This window comes from Oenanthe melanoleuca, chromosome 2 (genome assembly GCF_029582105.1).
Source record: "Oenanthe melanoleuca isolate GR-GAL-2019-014 chromosome 2, OMel1.0, whole genome shotgun sequence".
Lineage (NCBI taxonomy): Eukaryota > Metazoa > Chordata > Aves > Passeriformes > Muscicapidae > Oenanthe > Oenanthe melanoleuca.
In genome coordinates, this window is record NC_079335.1 from 134,597,936 (window position 1) to 134,614,655 (window position 16,720).

The following is a 16,720-nucleotide window of genomic DNA, read 5'->3' on the forward strand; positions in this document are numbered from 1 at the left end:
TTTATATATTATGAGACAAGATAGATCACAACACTTAGCCACATATTCACTGAAGAATTACAGAAAGAAAATAAATATTGTAATTAATTTCATTCAGGAATCTTAATAGAACAACTTTACTTATTTCTCATTCTGCATTTATTCTTATTAAGTCATCTACTCACCTTTGGCCGAACAGAAGAGTAGATTTAGTTTCAGATTCATTGTAAGAAGATGGAGAACAACAAATAACAATAGTGGTTCTGCAATTACCCCCTAGTGAATCTTGAAGGATTCTGGTCATTTTGCTATCACGATATGGAACATATGTCTACCAAGAAAAAAGTTAAATGATCAGTTATGGGTTTTCAGACACATTTAATTTGCTGAAATATGAACTACACTTTTTCTAGATATGACCGTACTAGAAGGACATTAAATTCTAATTTAATTCATTAATTGTAAGATTGAAGATGCATGGGATGACAAAATTGTATTTCTATGTTTGGTAACCTTTAGAGCACAAGGAAACTTTCAGTATAATGCTCGGGTCCCTCAGTATTAAATGCAACTTAGTAATCTTCACTGTCAATACAGCACAAGAGTAATGTTCAGAGACGCAAACTTTTAACCTTTAAGTATAAAAAGACAAAAGAAAAAACTTACACTGCTTTCAGCCAGTGCTGAGATGACATTTCCAAGAGCAGACAAAGACTTGTTGATGTTCTTGGCCTCATCCAGCACAGCACCTTCTGCTCCAGTTTTACTAACCTATACAAGATTTCAGGACATTACTACATGCATCTTCAAAAACACCTTCAATATTTAAGAGAAACTTATATAATTTCCCCGCTTAAAAGTCAATCTCCCTAAGTTTATGAGGCACACATAAGAAAACTCTTAGACTCTTTCCCCAATTTGTCATCAATTTCTCATTCAAAACTCAGTATCTGAAGACATTTCTCATGTTTTTAACTAAAATGAATATTCTTCCTGCAAAGTACACCTTTTTGCAGCAGATAAATATATAGTTCATAACCTATGTCAATTTAACAACTTCAAGTTCTTTGAAGTCTGTAAAAAAGATTGAATTCCTTAAAATGAATAGTTTGTCCAGAGATCATCCTTAAAACCAAACTACCTCTCCCCCTTTAAAAACCCTAACAAAACAAATCATAAAACCCAAACCACATACCACTACTATTCCCAGAAAATATATCAGAAAATCTTCACAAGCAGAAATCTGTGAGAATAGACTTTAGAGGCTGAATCTGACCTACACGAACACTCTAGGAACTTAGGCAGGTATCAGCAAAAATGCAAAATGTCGGATGCCATGCTATTTACCTTACCTCTTTTGCCTCAAGGGTTGAATTTGACTTACAGTTCTATAACCCTCTACTATTTTCACCAAGCTGTGACCATGTCTACAATTAAACAATTCTACTTTCCTGTGTTAGAAAACTCCATGTATTTCAAAGGGAATGGGGAAATGCACTAAAGTAAAGTTTGAAACAAACGCTGAAAGGAACTACAGAGAAAGGAGACCTGCAACCCAGACCTTTTCTTTAAAAGAAAAAAGACTCTGACTAAAGAAATGCATTTCAGAATAAACATAGGATCAGAGACAACAATAAGGTCATAGAACAATGACGTAAGGAAAAACAACAGCAAGAAGAAATGACTGAAAAAACTGGAGGCAAATACAGCAATAAACCCAGAAGCAAAGATGAAAAGAATGTCAGAAATCCAGCTCTTAGAAGACTAATTACAGTATGTATTTCCTTCCCTGCTTTAAGCTACTGATATAGAAAAGCAAGCTGTCAACAGTGTTAATCAGAATTTCAAATTAAGAAACTTGGTATCACTACATAAGAAAACCCAGATATTCCACAATCATAAAACTTTATTCCTGTACCTGGCAAATCCACACACCTGTAACACTTTTTTTTTTTTGCATTCTCAGATACTGAAACTGAACTTTACCCTCTTTCCCCACCCTAGCCCAGATTTACAAACCCTCACTTGTAGAAATGCAGATCATCTTAAAGTGGTAGTATCTAATAGCTAAGCCAGCCTAGTATTCAGAAACCATGTTTCAAAGTCAAAATTAACACACCTCAGATGACAAGTGGACCATCAGTATTTCACTAATGTAAAATACTTGATGATAAAGAAAAAATACAGTTTCAGAGCAGAAAAAGAAACTTATAATTACCTTTTCACTACCTGCCAAGTCCACAAGGTAAAGTTTTCCACTTAGTTTCTGTTCTGTTTGAGTATTCTCTTGTTTTACATTAATAAGAAAAATACTATGACTTCGGGAGCTGTGTTCATTCATATCTATAATTCAAAATAAACACATTGTAAAAAAGATTTGTACAACCAATCTCATTTAAAACAACACCTTCCAGAGTGCAGCAAGAGATCAAAAGCTAATGAAGCTGTATAGTGTAATTTCTCAATCACAGCAGACCTAGAGGCAGCAAAAACAATGGTATCATCTAATTGTGTAAGAAAGATCCAGTTTTCTCTTGGGCTCCTATTAATACCCCATAAGTTTACTCATCAGGTTTACTAGCTTGTCAACCATGGATTTCACACATTAATTTACTTTAGAACAGAAAGCATATTTAGGTTTTGATAGGAAAGTCTTCTGTAGACTTCCAGTGTAACCCATTTTATCCTTCTGTGAAAATTTTAACTGGCCACAGCCTTTCCTCCCAGTCTTGTACTGTCCCCTCTGCTGTGAAACACTAAGAGAAAATAATACGTGTTGAATTTCAAGTATTATTTTAATCCAGTAACAAAATTTAAGCAATCTGAATGAGAACATCTGCCCATTTCTTCTTCCTTTTAACTATAAATCTTTCACAGTTCTAAAAGTACCACCTTACTGATTTTAAAGAAGCAAAGAACACAAAATAATATTCTATCCAAATTTTCTTAGTGCAGTCCCCACTTGAACCTTCTTACTTAGGAGCAATGAAGTTCAAGCACAAGACTGAAACATTCCTTAAAAGGAACATCATATTTTTATTTTTGATCTTTAACCAAAGAAATGAGAAGAAAATGTTTATATTTTCTTAATGACTGTATAATCTTTCTTCCTGAATAAAGAACCAAACACAAAGATTGTGAAACATCCTCGAATTGGCTCTGAGACTTCTGACAGTCACCTCAGTTGCTAAGAGCTCAAGTCTTACTTTGCATGCACCTACATCTTCCCTCATCTTCTCTAACCCCGCTATCATTTCCAAATCTTGCTTTTTGTGGGAATTTGAAGACCTATGACATGGCTCCTTGCAACTCAGTTGTATCCTACAGCTAAAAATCCTGGAATCTTGGCACACTGCTTAGATCTGCAGCAGGTCTGAATTCTGATCAGCTGCTCTTAGAATATGTAACAGAATAATCAAACTGTGGATGAGCCCCACTTACAGATTTCTAGGTTGAAACAAATTCCACAAACTTGGATTTTACACTGTTCCTGGAGTAGAACTAAACCTTTTGCTATGCATCCAGTGATGCACAGCTCCTCACTGATGACTTACTTTCTCCTTTCAATCCCAGTCTAAGCAACATGATCTAACCAGAAATGAATTGAAATATTTGTTTCTGAAAGACATACTGAAATTGTTTATGGCCAGATCCTTTCAAAAACATGAATGATTTAGCTCACTATCTGTGCCCCCCCTACATTTTTAAGGTATACCAGAAGCAAAAATAGATAAATCACTAAAAGGAAACAGAAGATGATACTTACTTGTAACTGCTACGTGTCGATTTGATTTTCCTTCATCTATAGTATCCATAACTTCTTCTGGACTACATACAAAACGCTCTGTGCAACCCTTTGAGAGAAAAAAAAAGGGAAGGTTGAGAAAAACACCACCACATCAACAAGGCACAAATCAGTGATGCACAATAGAGGAGTGCAAGATGAAAATACATCAGACTGATGCTCACCTTTACATAGGGAACTCTATTTTTGTCCTCATGGACAGAAAGATTGGTCTTTGAAACTGGAAGAGAAAATATTCCAATGCTAATGCAAAACTCAATGAAAGCACTGCATTACAACACATGCCCAAGTCATAAATGTTACCTCTCAGAAATACTTGACAAAAACTTCACATATAAGAAAGCACCACCACTGCAGCTTTAGTAATCATAAAATAATAATCATAAAATGAGCTCCATGCTTTCCCATTATGATGTACCTTTATAATGCAAAGGTTATTAACATAATGAATACTTAAGTAACATAAGGGTTTTTTTAAATGCGTCCCTCCAGAATAATTTATTTTATGTTCAATACAAATAAAAATCTTACCATCCAAAAGGTCCCTTATTTTATCCAAGTATATTTCAAAATATGACACCTAGAAGTAAGAAAAGAGATACATCAGAAGGCAAAAATGCTTTGCTTCTTGATCACAAGGATTCAGCATGATTACTATGACCTCCCACATAACACATCCAGCTCAAGCTCTTAAGGCTGAATTAAAATACACTGTTAAGAAGAAACTTTTGATCAGAAGTTTCAATCACTATCAGCACTGCCACTGGTTATCAGCATAGTTTCCATCAACATTCAGTGGAACAAAATTAAAGTGTTAACATAATTCCTCTTTAGGAAAAATCAGTTATTTCAGCAATAACTCAGGTTATCAGGTTGACAAGTTACAGCATTTGAAACAGATACAGAATTTCCATTTACCCACAGACTACCTTCAAGTTTTAATACAGATTAAAATAAAAATGAAAGAAAAGTTTACCTTAATATGAAACTCAAGATTCTCATCCATGGAGTAAATATAATTAAAAATATCTTGCACTATTCTTGGAATAATGCCCATTCCATCTGGGTCATGAAGCTTCCCCTTAACAGAAAAAGATATAAAAAAAATTCATACTCAATCCAGCATTACAAACAATATTCAAACACAAACCATCTGGTTCAGGTTAACAGACAAAATGCTGACAGGTATGACGCACTTACTTCATGAAGTAAAGTGAACCACCCGTGTAGCCCCAGAATTCCCCAGTAAGTGAAAAGAACGGCCTCAGAACTCTCCCAAACTACTACAAGTGAAAATATGCTACTGATTTTATTCTTCTGTTTCTCATCCTGCTACTGAGGGTGAAAAAAACCCCACACTAATTGCCATTCTCAGTCCTAAAACAAATAATGGGGTATCAAAATGTTGGAAGAAGAAAACAAGCAAACATCTTATTTCTACAAAGCAAAGACTATTGTGATGAAAAGACAAGACAGTGACATCAAGAGAAAATTATTTTAACATTTCTTACTTCCATAGTGTGTGTCTTTCCAGATGATGTTTGCCCATAAGCAAATATTGTACCATTGTATCCCTCAAGTACATCTAAAGGGAAAGAGCATTTTCATTAGCATTCACTTCCTTCTTCTAAAGAAAAGTCAAATTAAATAGAATGCAAGCAGGCAGGTCCTAAAATGTCCAGCAAGTTAAATCACTCAGTGTTTGGGAACTTTGTGCTAGACTTAGGGGGAGGGAGGGTTTCCTCCCTACATATTTTAATGCATTTTGCCATCACTCTGTGTTAGAAGTTGGCTGATAAGAAGCATCTGTTTCTTCAACCAGAAAAATCAGAACTTCACAGTTAGGAACAAAAAGGAAATCGATACAATCGCGAGGCTGAACAGATGGTCTTTGAGATCTCAAAAGAAACCAAACATGAGAACACCATCAAATTTTCTGCCTTCAGAGAAGCTTAATCCTCCAATTGTGATGAGAATGGGCAATGCACTAAGTGTCAAGCATCTTACTTTTAGGCCATAAGCTTGTATTTCAAATTATGAATGAACCAAGGAAAGTATTATACTGAAGGGTGAGGGGCTGGTGGGTTGACTTGTTACTGTAGAATCACATCCTGCAAGCAAACTTTTATTTTCCAAAAACAAGGACAAGGAGGTATTCCAAATGGGAAGGTCTTTGCCACTTCATCACACTCATAAATCCATCTGTCTCACCACTAGAGCTCATCTGCCACTTGATGCAGCACAGTTGAGAAATGTCACACAGAGCTCAGAGTTTTACACAGAGAAAAGAGGCAGCACTGCAATTCTTAGTTAAATTCAATTTTCAAGGAACAAACTTCTGATCTGAGCCTGATTATTAACTCATTAAAGGGTGAAATACTTGCAGCAGCATAAATTTCCCACAGTAATTTACTTTTCTAATGATGAAAAATGTAGTATGTTTACCCAATATTCTGTTGTCACTAACAGCTGATATTTCAGCAATTTCTGACGAGGCTTTGTAAAGCTGTTTTTAAAGTTGAGCCAATTAGAACTTAAAGATGACCTCAAGAAATGAATCAATTCTATTTTCAGGGAACTAGCTAATTACTTACTACAAAAACTTACTGTGACAAGACTTGATTTTCCAAAGTTACTAGGCCAAATCTGAGAATGCAGTTTTAGAGAAACTGTACACCCTGGCCTGCACAGCAATAACTCCTATTTCACAATATTTGTTTCCTGCTGCATTCCTACAAACAAACTTCTATATGATGTTTTTCACCAATAAATTTGGGGAACGGGAAAAAAATGGGAAAAAATGGGAAGGGCAGATGACACACCTCAAACTTATTAACAACTGTTTTCATGATTAATTTCTGATAAATTGTTTTCAATTATTACAGAGAACTGTAAAAAAAACCCTGACAGATACATGTTACCAAATGTTGCAATCACCTGAAACAGCCGGTTAAGCACTGACATAATTTATTAGCTCAACTACAAGATGACTGTATGGTGCTACAATCCACTTTGGCACTTATCAAACATTCCAAAGATAAAAGGCAGCAATAGAAGTATTAGTTTTCAACACTGAAATCCACAGGAATATGAGATTTTCTTCTCTTCCACCTTACCTTTGACAATCTTTTTAGCACAGTCATTGTATACTTGTTCTTGTGATGTGTTTGACTGGAATACACGGTCAAATATATATGGCTTGGACTGAAAAAAGGAAAAAAAACGAACAGTTATCAAAAAATGCTGGAAGTGGAACTCAAAGGCATTTGTTAATAGTTTAGAAGTATTCTACCCTGTCTCAGCCCAATCTTCTATTTTAAGCACTTGAAGACTGTAGTGAGGAAATCAGCTTAAATAGTGCTGCCAAAATCTTCCCATGCTTGCTTAAGACGAAGGCCTTGAATTAAATATATTTGGGTTCAAAGTGTTATCTACATAATTCTGCAAAACTCCTCTGCTACATGACCTCAAGTTACTTGATTTACAAGGAAGCCATTGCCTGCTCTGTACATCTGAGAACCCCTTATTCTCATTTACCCTGGAAGTAGGTTTACTCTGGTAAACTCAAATTTTTAAAAACATACCCCATGACACAAAGTATCTATCTCAGTACCAATTCTCAAAAAAATCATACCAAAAGAAAACATTCAACACAAACTATTGTGCCACATAAGATATCCTTAAAAAAAGACTACATGAGTAACATCTGACAGAATTCTGAGGAATGCTGAATATTCCTTTGTTTTATAGAAGAGACTTTCTTAACAGTTCTGACAATAAGCAGCTGACAATCCATTAGGATATAAATGATTATGCTCATCTCACAAAGCTCAAATTTTTGTAGCACTTTTTAAGAGCTGGATTTTGTAGTAGGTAGCCAAGCATATGGGTGCAGTTTACAAAGAACCTAGATCAGTAAACATTGTTAAACTCCCTACAATAGTTAAGTGTTCCATTCTGCCTAAATTTAATTCATTATCACCCTTCTACAAGGATATTCTGGAACTGCCTCTCTGGCAAAGAAACAAGTACAGCTTCCATCTTTTTACCCACCCACATTCCCTCTCCCTGACCTTCCATTTGTCTTTTAGTAATATCTAGCACCATAACAAACAAAGCTTTTTTAGACTAAACACATTTATTTGAGGCCTTGAAATCAGGTGGACGAGCACCCTCTTGGAAAAATAATTACAGTGTTCACTGTATAAATATGTTCAAGAAACCACAAGACTTAGTAGGTAGAAACTGTCCCTAAGGGGCTGAAGTTTGCCAAAACACTTGTTTCACAGCAGGGAAAACACCACCCTTCTCCATTACTCATTCCAACTTCAAAGACACCTCAAATCCCTATGTTCTACAGGTAGAATTGAGGCCATTAGATACACCAGAAGGGAGACAGCTAACAAGTTAAGGAACCCTGAGGTAAGAAAATGAAGATTGAGAACACATTACACATATAGGAAGATACTGTAGAAAAGATGACACCACCTTTCTCACTAGCTGCTGTAGTTTCAAAAAGCCTCCAATTTCACAGCTATCAATCAGATACACTACACACTGCAAGTCAGCCACATCACAAAACATTAATCAGCTCTGTTTCGTGCTCAAGTGCTTATTTATATGTACTGAAATAATTCCACTGTGGAACAAAAAATCAAACTGCAAGGCCTTCACTTGGGCAGTACTGCCTTTAATTGACCTTGTTTATTTATGCAGTGAAAGCTGCTAAGCACATGACCAATTTCAATTTCCCTCAAATTAACAACTGCTACCAATATACAGAACTTAACAGTTTTGGCCACGAGAATCCTCACAAGCGGTTCTGTTGTCACTGGTCACTTCTCCATCTTTGGAGGTGGAAAGTGGAGTATTTGCTTATATGTCCTCATTTTTTTGTCACACCTATGAAAATCCATATTAGTGGCATGTCCCTGCTCCATCATCACCGAATCAGTACCTAATCAAGTAGGTTTAGACAAGCATGCTCCAAAATAATTATGTTTTAAGAATGCAAATTACTCCCACTCAGTATGGTTTCACATCTTTGACATCTACAATGCTATCACTTCTTATCACTTCTCTTTGCTGTCTACTTTCAGCAGTAAACAAAGCTAAAACAGCATTACACAGATTACCATGCCCTAGAAAGTCTCCTCACTACCTTTAAGAGATTAATCAAGAAAGATTAAAGTGTCAGATATTTTTTCTGCACCAGATGCCTTTTCTTCCCCAAGCAGTAAACAATCAGCTCTAATGATGAACTGAAGAGACAAAAGGCCCAAGCAGCATTAGCACGTGGCATCCCTAACAATGGTAGTAGCAATGTCACTAACTCAGTATGAGGCTGCTTGGACACACTCCAGAAATTTTCAGAAACTGGTGCTCAAATTCTATTAAAAATTTAATATGCATGGCCTTATAAGCAAGACATAAAATACCAAGCAAACAAGCAGAACTTCTAACTTCCTCTTTCAGAATCTTTTAGTTCCTTGCCTAGCATTTCTTCTGTCCATAGTCAACCATAAGACAACTTCAGGTCCCGCAGTTGTACTTGAAGGGACGTGGTCTCGCAGCAAAAATTTCCAAGTGCTCTCACAGCCTTCAGAAAGGTGCAGCTGCCAACATGATTTGGCAGTAGTTAAACTGCATCTTAATAAAGGGATGATGCTGAAGTACAGTTCTGTACCTAACTTAAAGACCAGTTACCCATTATATAAAAGGATGCTCAGCCAATCTAAATTAGACAAAATTCAGTGTGAGTTTCTGTGGAAAAGTTTCTTTGTCAATATGTCCAATTAGGACTACAGAAAAATCTGCAATCACATCTACACTGAAACTTACATCAAAAGTCCGAGAAATACTTAATGTTGTCTCCATAGATGTAATTCTTAAAAAACTCTTATTACTTTTGCAACTTTCCATAAGGTACAGAATTGGTTATTCATAAGATCATCTAAGCTCACCTTACTTTTTATGCACTGATATCTGAAGCAAAGTCAGCAGCAAAAATTCACTTGAAAAATCAGTAGCATATTTTTCTACACAACACATCCAGAAGCTCTTTAGTGTTTTTTGCTAGAATGGACAGTTAAAATAATGCTACAATACCTACCCATGCTTAGCCCATTCTTGCTGAAAGGTTAAAGTAGTACATAAATGGGTTTACTTTGCCTTTAAGATCTGGATCTATATTAAAGAATGTTCTTCCCATCAGCACAAAATATGCTAAAAGAATAATCCAAAATGGAATAATTCCTGGAAAGTATGATGTCAGGTACCTGACTCACTTCTTCCTATTACTAAGCTAAAGTGGTGCAGCTTTTACACACCTGATCCAGTCCAACAGTGCCAATGGGTGAAAAGGCACAGCTACAAATTCGTATTTTAATTTTACAATAAAGAAAGAGGAATTTCTTCTAGTCTTAGCCCCATGCACACAATATATAGAACTGATATAGAACAGTCAGTGAATCTCAGTTCTTTTTGTCTTCTTTTTCTTATTTCTGTGCAAATACTACAACTCAAGTATTAACTTTTACAGCAGTTATTTATTGCTATAGAATGACTAAATATATGATTTTAAACACCGTGACTAGAAACTTAATTTCCAGAATGGAAACAGAATAATTTTTGAATAAACGTTTCAGCCAAACTTTAGTAGAAAGGTTTTTCTGAAGAGAAAAGCAAGCACAGCTGTTTACAATAATAGTCATTGAATTTCAGAACAAAAAAATATGAGCGAGGTGTCTCTAAACAAGTGGCACTGCAGCCAGGGAAAAAAGCTCTCCCTTTACAGATTCTTGTAAACCAGAGTATTTCCTTCCTGTCAAATCATCACACCACTGTCACCTGAAAAGCATCTTTGTTACTCAATATCTAACGGAATAAAGAAAAAGACTAACACTGGAAGAATAGTATTATTTCAGCTACATATTGCTATTCCTGATTCATATTTAAAGTTCCACTGTAGACCTGATGCCTTTTTTTATGTCTCTAATTAAACACTGTTTTTTTTTTGCATTAGCAAATAATAATAATAAAGTTATTTTAAGAATGCATCTCATTTCTTGAATTTATACAAACCAGTACAGCCTTCAGCATTTTTCTTTTGCAAAACCTACTACTAAAGGCTGCAGTAATAGCAAGTGACCTTCATTACCTGATTCTAACAGTGCTGTAACCTAGCCTTGTCTCATTTACAATCTGGCACTAGTTTAAAAGATAATGAAGAAGGAAGCCAAATGTCTCAGGCTCTTTCCAGGATCACAGAGGTATTTCTTACACTAAATAAAAATAGTACTTAAACAGATATGAAAATACAGACATGATTCTCTCCTAAAAGCCATACAAATAAGGAACAGACAATGATTGTTAAAAACCCATTTGGACAACAGAGGCATACTGCTCATTTCTGTGCACACCCATAAGGCCTCACCACTGCAGGCACTGGGTAGTGCTGGTTTTGGGTCAGGCTTCAGCTCCAAACCCCTGAGCATCACTGTATTCAGCAATGTATCTCTCAGGCAGTTTTAAGACTGACAAGACTAAGAATAGAAAGGTTTTTAAAGAAAATGTATAGGTACATCATGCAGAACTATAAAGCTACTCAGTTGCAAGTAGTTTTATATTTGATAGAGCAAGATAATCCCATATCAAACTGCTCTTCCTCCCTGTTCTATCTTACTCAAAAGCCTGAAATCCACAAGCAAATTACTATCAATTTTCACATATAGGTACATTTCTAATGTTTAACATAAAAGTCACATAATGAGTCATCCTATCATATGTTTTAACAAAATCCTTATATTTAATTAACAGGAGAAGCCATTAGGAGAAAATAATTAATAGAATATTAAGATGGAAAGAAGCCATCTGTAATTAAAAAATTAAAAGCTCTTTACTAGTTAAAAAGTTTCATCCCATGGAAACAAAATTCTTTGTTTCAGAGTCTACTCTTTAAAGCAGACCAACACCTTAGTCCCCTCAAACTGCTGTTACACACTATCTAACACAAATCAAAATGACTCACTTGTCCAGAAAGACAACAATGACATTAATTACATAGGAGCTAGGAAAAGAAGAGAAGATAGCTAGCTCAGAGATGACAGGGGAGTCAAGGAAGGAGGAGGGTTTGGTTATAGTGACTGATTTTCCTCCCCACCCTCCTCCAGAGGAGTCAAATCTGCAGCCCGGGATCAGCTCTGCTTCCGCTGCCTCCCAGTCTTCACCTCCCATCGACCATTACAGGCAACTCCCAAGCACTATTAAAGCAGCTTCCACTTCAGCACCGAGCCAGGCGCCCACAGGAGGTGCAAGTCCTTCAGGCAGCTGAGGAAAGCAGCTATAAAAAACCAAAAGTGGCTCAATTACTGCTCAACAGGCAGCCACCGTGACAGGCAGCAATAAGGACAGAAACCAAAGAGTTGAAGTAACCAAACGCAGTTTATGGAGGAAGCCCTTTAGACACTGTTTCATGAGCACTGCTTTTGTTATCCTCCCCTGGGCAATTCTGCAACACACAGAAACAAGTGGTGCCTGCCTACAGGCTGAGGTTAGGTCTCTACATTTGTAAAAACTCAGTCAAGCTATTAAAAACAAAACCACAAAAACACAAGATATTGCCAACAGTTTTAGGGATTCAAGTCACAATTTTGAGGATCTAAATCTTGTCCTACAGCCACCATTCCAAAAACAAAATCAGAGAATATCAAACCTTTACTCAAATTGTGTGAAACAAGACACAGACACTGTCACTGCTACCAAATTTAATAATTTTGGGGGCATTTTTCCCAAGTCAGACACAGCAAGTCCCGGATCCAGGACAATTGGGAAATTCGTTGTGAATTTTACCAAGCAGAAATCACCAAGGTGCAGCTGGGAACACCAAACATCAAACCTGAGCAGAAAGCCCCACATGAGTCCTCAGGAGCACACCATCAAACTGTTCTACTCATACAGAATCACCTCAGCACAATCTACCTTTTAGATAATTTTAAAGTGTCCTTAAAGAGTATTTTAAAAAGATAAAGCTTTCATTTACACTAAGGCTACTGAAAGAAAATTTAGAAAGTTTCTTTTTTAAGTTAGAACACATCAAGGTTTGTACACTAAACTGTGAATTATAAACAGACTATGCAGAGTTACAATGAATGGGTATTCACTGATGAAAGTGAGATTATTCACTCTAGTTAAATTTTCCATTTTCCAGCATTGGTTCCTTACTCGAGTTTACCTGTACAACCTCAGGAAGGAGTGATGTACTCCAAGATAATAACTTGCCAGCTGAAATAAACCCAAATTACCTCATTTCACAAGCATGCTTTTGTTCTTGTCACTCCAGACTCATGGAATTACATATTTTATTGACAAATTCAGCTGAATATTAACAGACTAAAGCACTTGTATTAAGTGACTCCTCTTAAAATAAATATTTTATTAAACTGCCTCCTGTAACTTCAAATACTGTGCAAAAAAGCTATTATTGGTAGCCTCAAAAAACAAAACATAAACCCCCAAAATTTTTAGACAGATAACTGGCACCTAAAGTTACTTTCAGTAAGTATCACCAGTCTCTCCAGAAATATATTTACATGAAAACATAAATTAACAAGTTAACAAAAATAAAACAAACATCGAGGCTACAGCGTGTTTGTACAACACCAAGGCAATAACGACTGTACTTTATTTTTATATTCCAGTTCCACTTTGTAGCTAAATATGATCCATCGAAGAAAAAGGAAAGGATTATCTTTCCCCCTGCAACATCCTTATTGTTTTTAACAGGCCTCATACCTCGCAAGGAGACTCCAGTTAAAATACATTTACGAACATGCAGTACGGCAAATGGTTTGTTTATTCTGATTTAGCAACAACAAAAATAAGCTGCTATCTGATGACTGATGTACAGATCTTGAGCACTATTCTCGGGAGCCTGCACTGTCGTCCCGCATTTCTTCCCCCAAACTCTCCGCAGACAATTCTCGGGCGGCAGCTCCCACGCGTGCATTTCGAGCGCGAATTTGGCAGTCACAGGGCACGGCCGGACACAGTGCGGGACTCGCCCTCTCTCCGCACTCGGGCCTTTCGCCGGAGCCTTTCTCAAAGGTCTCCTGATCTGCCCGCACAGCCCCATCTGCGCCCACCGCCTCCCTCCCTCCCGCCGTGCCCGTATCCAGAGCAGCCCACCCCGGCCGCAGCTGTCCCTGCCCCCTCTCCCCTTTCCCTCGGTCTCCAAGGAGGCCGCTCCCCTTCCCGAGGCGTCCCCGCCCGCGGGCGCTGCCGAGCGCTCCCGCCTCACAGCGCGCCCATCCCCGCGGCGTCTGACCCCGCCGACCCCTGACACCCCCTCCCTGCCTCCCCCGCGGCGCCTCCCGCTTCTCCCGCCCGGGGCGGCCCCTCACCGCGATGACGACGGTGTCTTCGCCCTGGAACTTAGCGATGTACTTGTCGCCTCGGGCCACTTCGGACTCGTTGAGGGGCCTGAAGCGACACATCACTTTGATGTTACACTCCGCCGGGTCCGCCATCTTAGGCCACTGCCGCCTCCGGGGCGCTCAGCTCCGCCGCCGCCAGCTGCCGCCGCCGCACCGCCCGCGCCGGGGTTCTCGCAAGCCGCCGTGGCCGGGAAACCCGCGCCCGCCCCGGCAGGAGGGAAAAGGGAAGGGCTCCTTCCTGGCCGCCGCCGCCGCCTCCCGCTCTCACTTCCTCCCCAACATGGCACCGGCCATGGAGGCTGCGGCCGCGGCTCCCGCCCCGCCCCGCCGGTGGGGCGGCCGGGTGACGTCACCCGCCGCAGCGGCCGCCCCGCCCCGGCCCCGCCCTGTGCGCAGGCGCGGCACCGCCCTCAGGCGGGCGGGGGCGGGGGCGCTGCCGCGGGGCCGCCGGGGGCGCGGGCAGGGGCGGGGCTGCCTCAGGCGGGCGGGGCTGCCATGGCTTCAGTTGGGTCCTGTGCTCACGCCTCGTCTGGAGTCATGGGACCATGTAATCATAGGATCATTAAATCATCAATGTTGGAAGAGGCATCTAAGATCATGAAGTCCGACCGTCAACCCAGCATTTCCCCTGGGACCCCTGAAGCACTAAACCGTATCACCCAGTGCCCGATCCAGATACCTCTTACACACCTCCAGGGATGGCGACTCCACACCTGTCCTGGGTAACCTGCATCCACACAGAATCACAGAATCAGTTAGGTTGGAAAAGCCCTGAGGTCATCGAGTACAACATATGACCAAACATTATCATGTCAACTAAATGCCAGATCCAGTCTTTCCTTAAACATACCCGGTAAAATAGGCACAGCCTCCCTGAGCAGCTCATTACAATGTCTGGTAACCATTTCTGTGAAGAAATTCTTTTTACTGTCCAACCTGAACCTCTCTTGGGCCATCTTAAGGCTAAGTCTTCTTGCCCTGTTGCTGGTTGCTTGGGAGAGGAGGCTGACCCCCCCCGGCTACAACCTCCTTTCAGCAGTTGTAGAGAGGGGTACAATCACCCCTGAGCCTCCTTTTCTCCAGGCTGAGCACCCCCAGCTCCCTCAGACGGGTTCCAGGCCCAGGGCCGCAGGGATGAGGCCTTGCCTCCACCCTGGTGAAGAGCACGGAGCAGCAATCCGCCATCCGTGCTGCCACCTCAGCTCCGCTGGTGTCGGAGAGGTGACACGGCCCTCTCACCAGCAGGACAACAAAACTGAGGGGCCGAGTGTGAAGGAAATGCCTAAAGCAGGTGGTTGAGATAGGAACCTACGATATTTGGGATTTTTAGTTTGTTTGTTTACATTTCTTTTTCCCTGTGAGGTGCTCACAGATGCCAGGGAGATGCCAGTGTGCCCATGAGCTGCGTGTGTCCTGGAGCTGTGGGATCAGAGCACACACAGCCCACAGCTCGTGATGTCGCCCCCAGGATGAAGACTCTCACGACCCCTTCATCCCAAATGAGAAAAAAAAAAAAAAAGAAAATCTGGACAGCATTTTTTTAAGTGTAATTTATTGCAAGTTTTGTTTATGTGTTTATTACAGGGGCTCTAAATCTAGTTGACCAAAATGTAGGGACTTTATCTAAACAAAAACATCGGGTAAACTATTCTGATAGAGAGCCCCACACTTTTACAAGTGTGCCTCTTACATCCAGGCATGAACTTTCAGATTAGAACAAAGTACAAACTCACAGCTTGGCTGAGTTCAGTCAGTTTCCTGACAGAAATCATGATTTGTACTGGAAATTTTTCAAATAGCCTTGAAGTTAAAAAAAAACCAAACAAAAAAACCCAGAAAAAATAATAGGGATCCTTTCTGTTTAGTATATTTTAACAGGCCAGAATGACTCAGAAGAGCAGTGTGCTTGCCTTAAAAGTATTCATTTTTCATTATAAAAAAGGGGGGAACTACTGTGAATTTTGACAGAGACTGTCTGTAATCAGGCATCCCCCATTTTTAAGATTTCTCAGTTTAGGGATTTCAGTGATGTGTTTTTACTTAAGATAGGTGTGCAAGGCAAACTCTTCAAAACTGCTCCACATGATAGAAGAATAACCTAATAATCTAGTTGCACTTATAGGCTCTTTTCACAGAGTAATGCAAAAAATATTTCTGTGCCTAGTTTATCTTATGAGGTAAGCTGTCTGCTAAACCGCGTTCGTGTTGTAACAAGTTTATTTTTCCGCTGTGATTAAAAAGGCAGCAGGGCTGTGCTTATGCAGAGCAGCAACAATGACATGTCCACACCTATAAGCACATGTGGAAATAGCTGTCTGGAAAAGCCAAGATATAGGCTCAGTATGTAGAAGGTGTAGTGCTAGTCCACAACATCCAGCATATGAGATATACACAGACATCTGTCTACAGTTTTCAATAAAATGTTTTAAACATAGTTGTTATTAAGTTTTACATGTCAGAAAACCTGTTTTAGTTGGTTGCTATTTTAAAAATTATTACATTG

The 16,720-nt window shown here is 39.3% G+C and overlaps 1 protein-coding gene across 2 annotated transcripts in view; it reads right to left on the bottom strand.

Moving 5' to 3' along the window:
* The window catches only part of KIF5B (kinesin family member 5B), a 32,915-nt gene extending 18,347 nt beyond the window's left edge, over positions 1-14,568 (bottom strand). Inside the window, exons 1-10 of one of the 2 annotated variants that reach the window (XM_056485225.1) lie at positions 14,185-14,568; positions 6,901-6,988; positions 5,296-5,369; positions 4,761-4,865; positions 4,316-4,364; positions 3,949-4,004; positions 3,746-3,833; positions 2,198-2,322; positions 646-750; positions 165-310 (exon numbers count right to left, since the gene is read on the bottom strand). In XM_056485225.1, the coding sequence (XP_056341200.1) occupies positions 165-310; positions 646-750; positions 2,198-2,322; positions 3,746-3,833; positions 3,949-4,004; positions 4,316-4,364; positions 4,761-4,865; positions 5,296-5,369; positions 6,901-6,988; positions 14,185-14,310 (962 nt within the window). In that variant the 5' untranslated portion in view covers positions 14,311-14,568. The remainder of the gene's footprint in view (positions 1-164; positions 311-645; positions 751-2,197; positions 2,323-3,745; positions 3,834-3,948; positions 4,005-4,315; positions 4,365-4,760; positions 4,866-5,295; positions 5,370-6,900; positions 6,989-14,184) is intronic. The other variant, XM_056485226.1, reaches the window with a different exon arrangement.
* Positions 14,569-16,720: the final 2,152 nt, after the last annotated feature.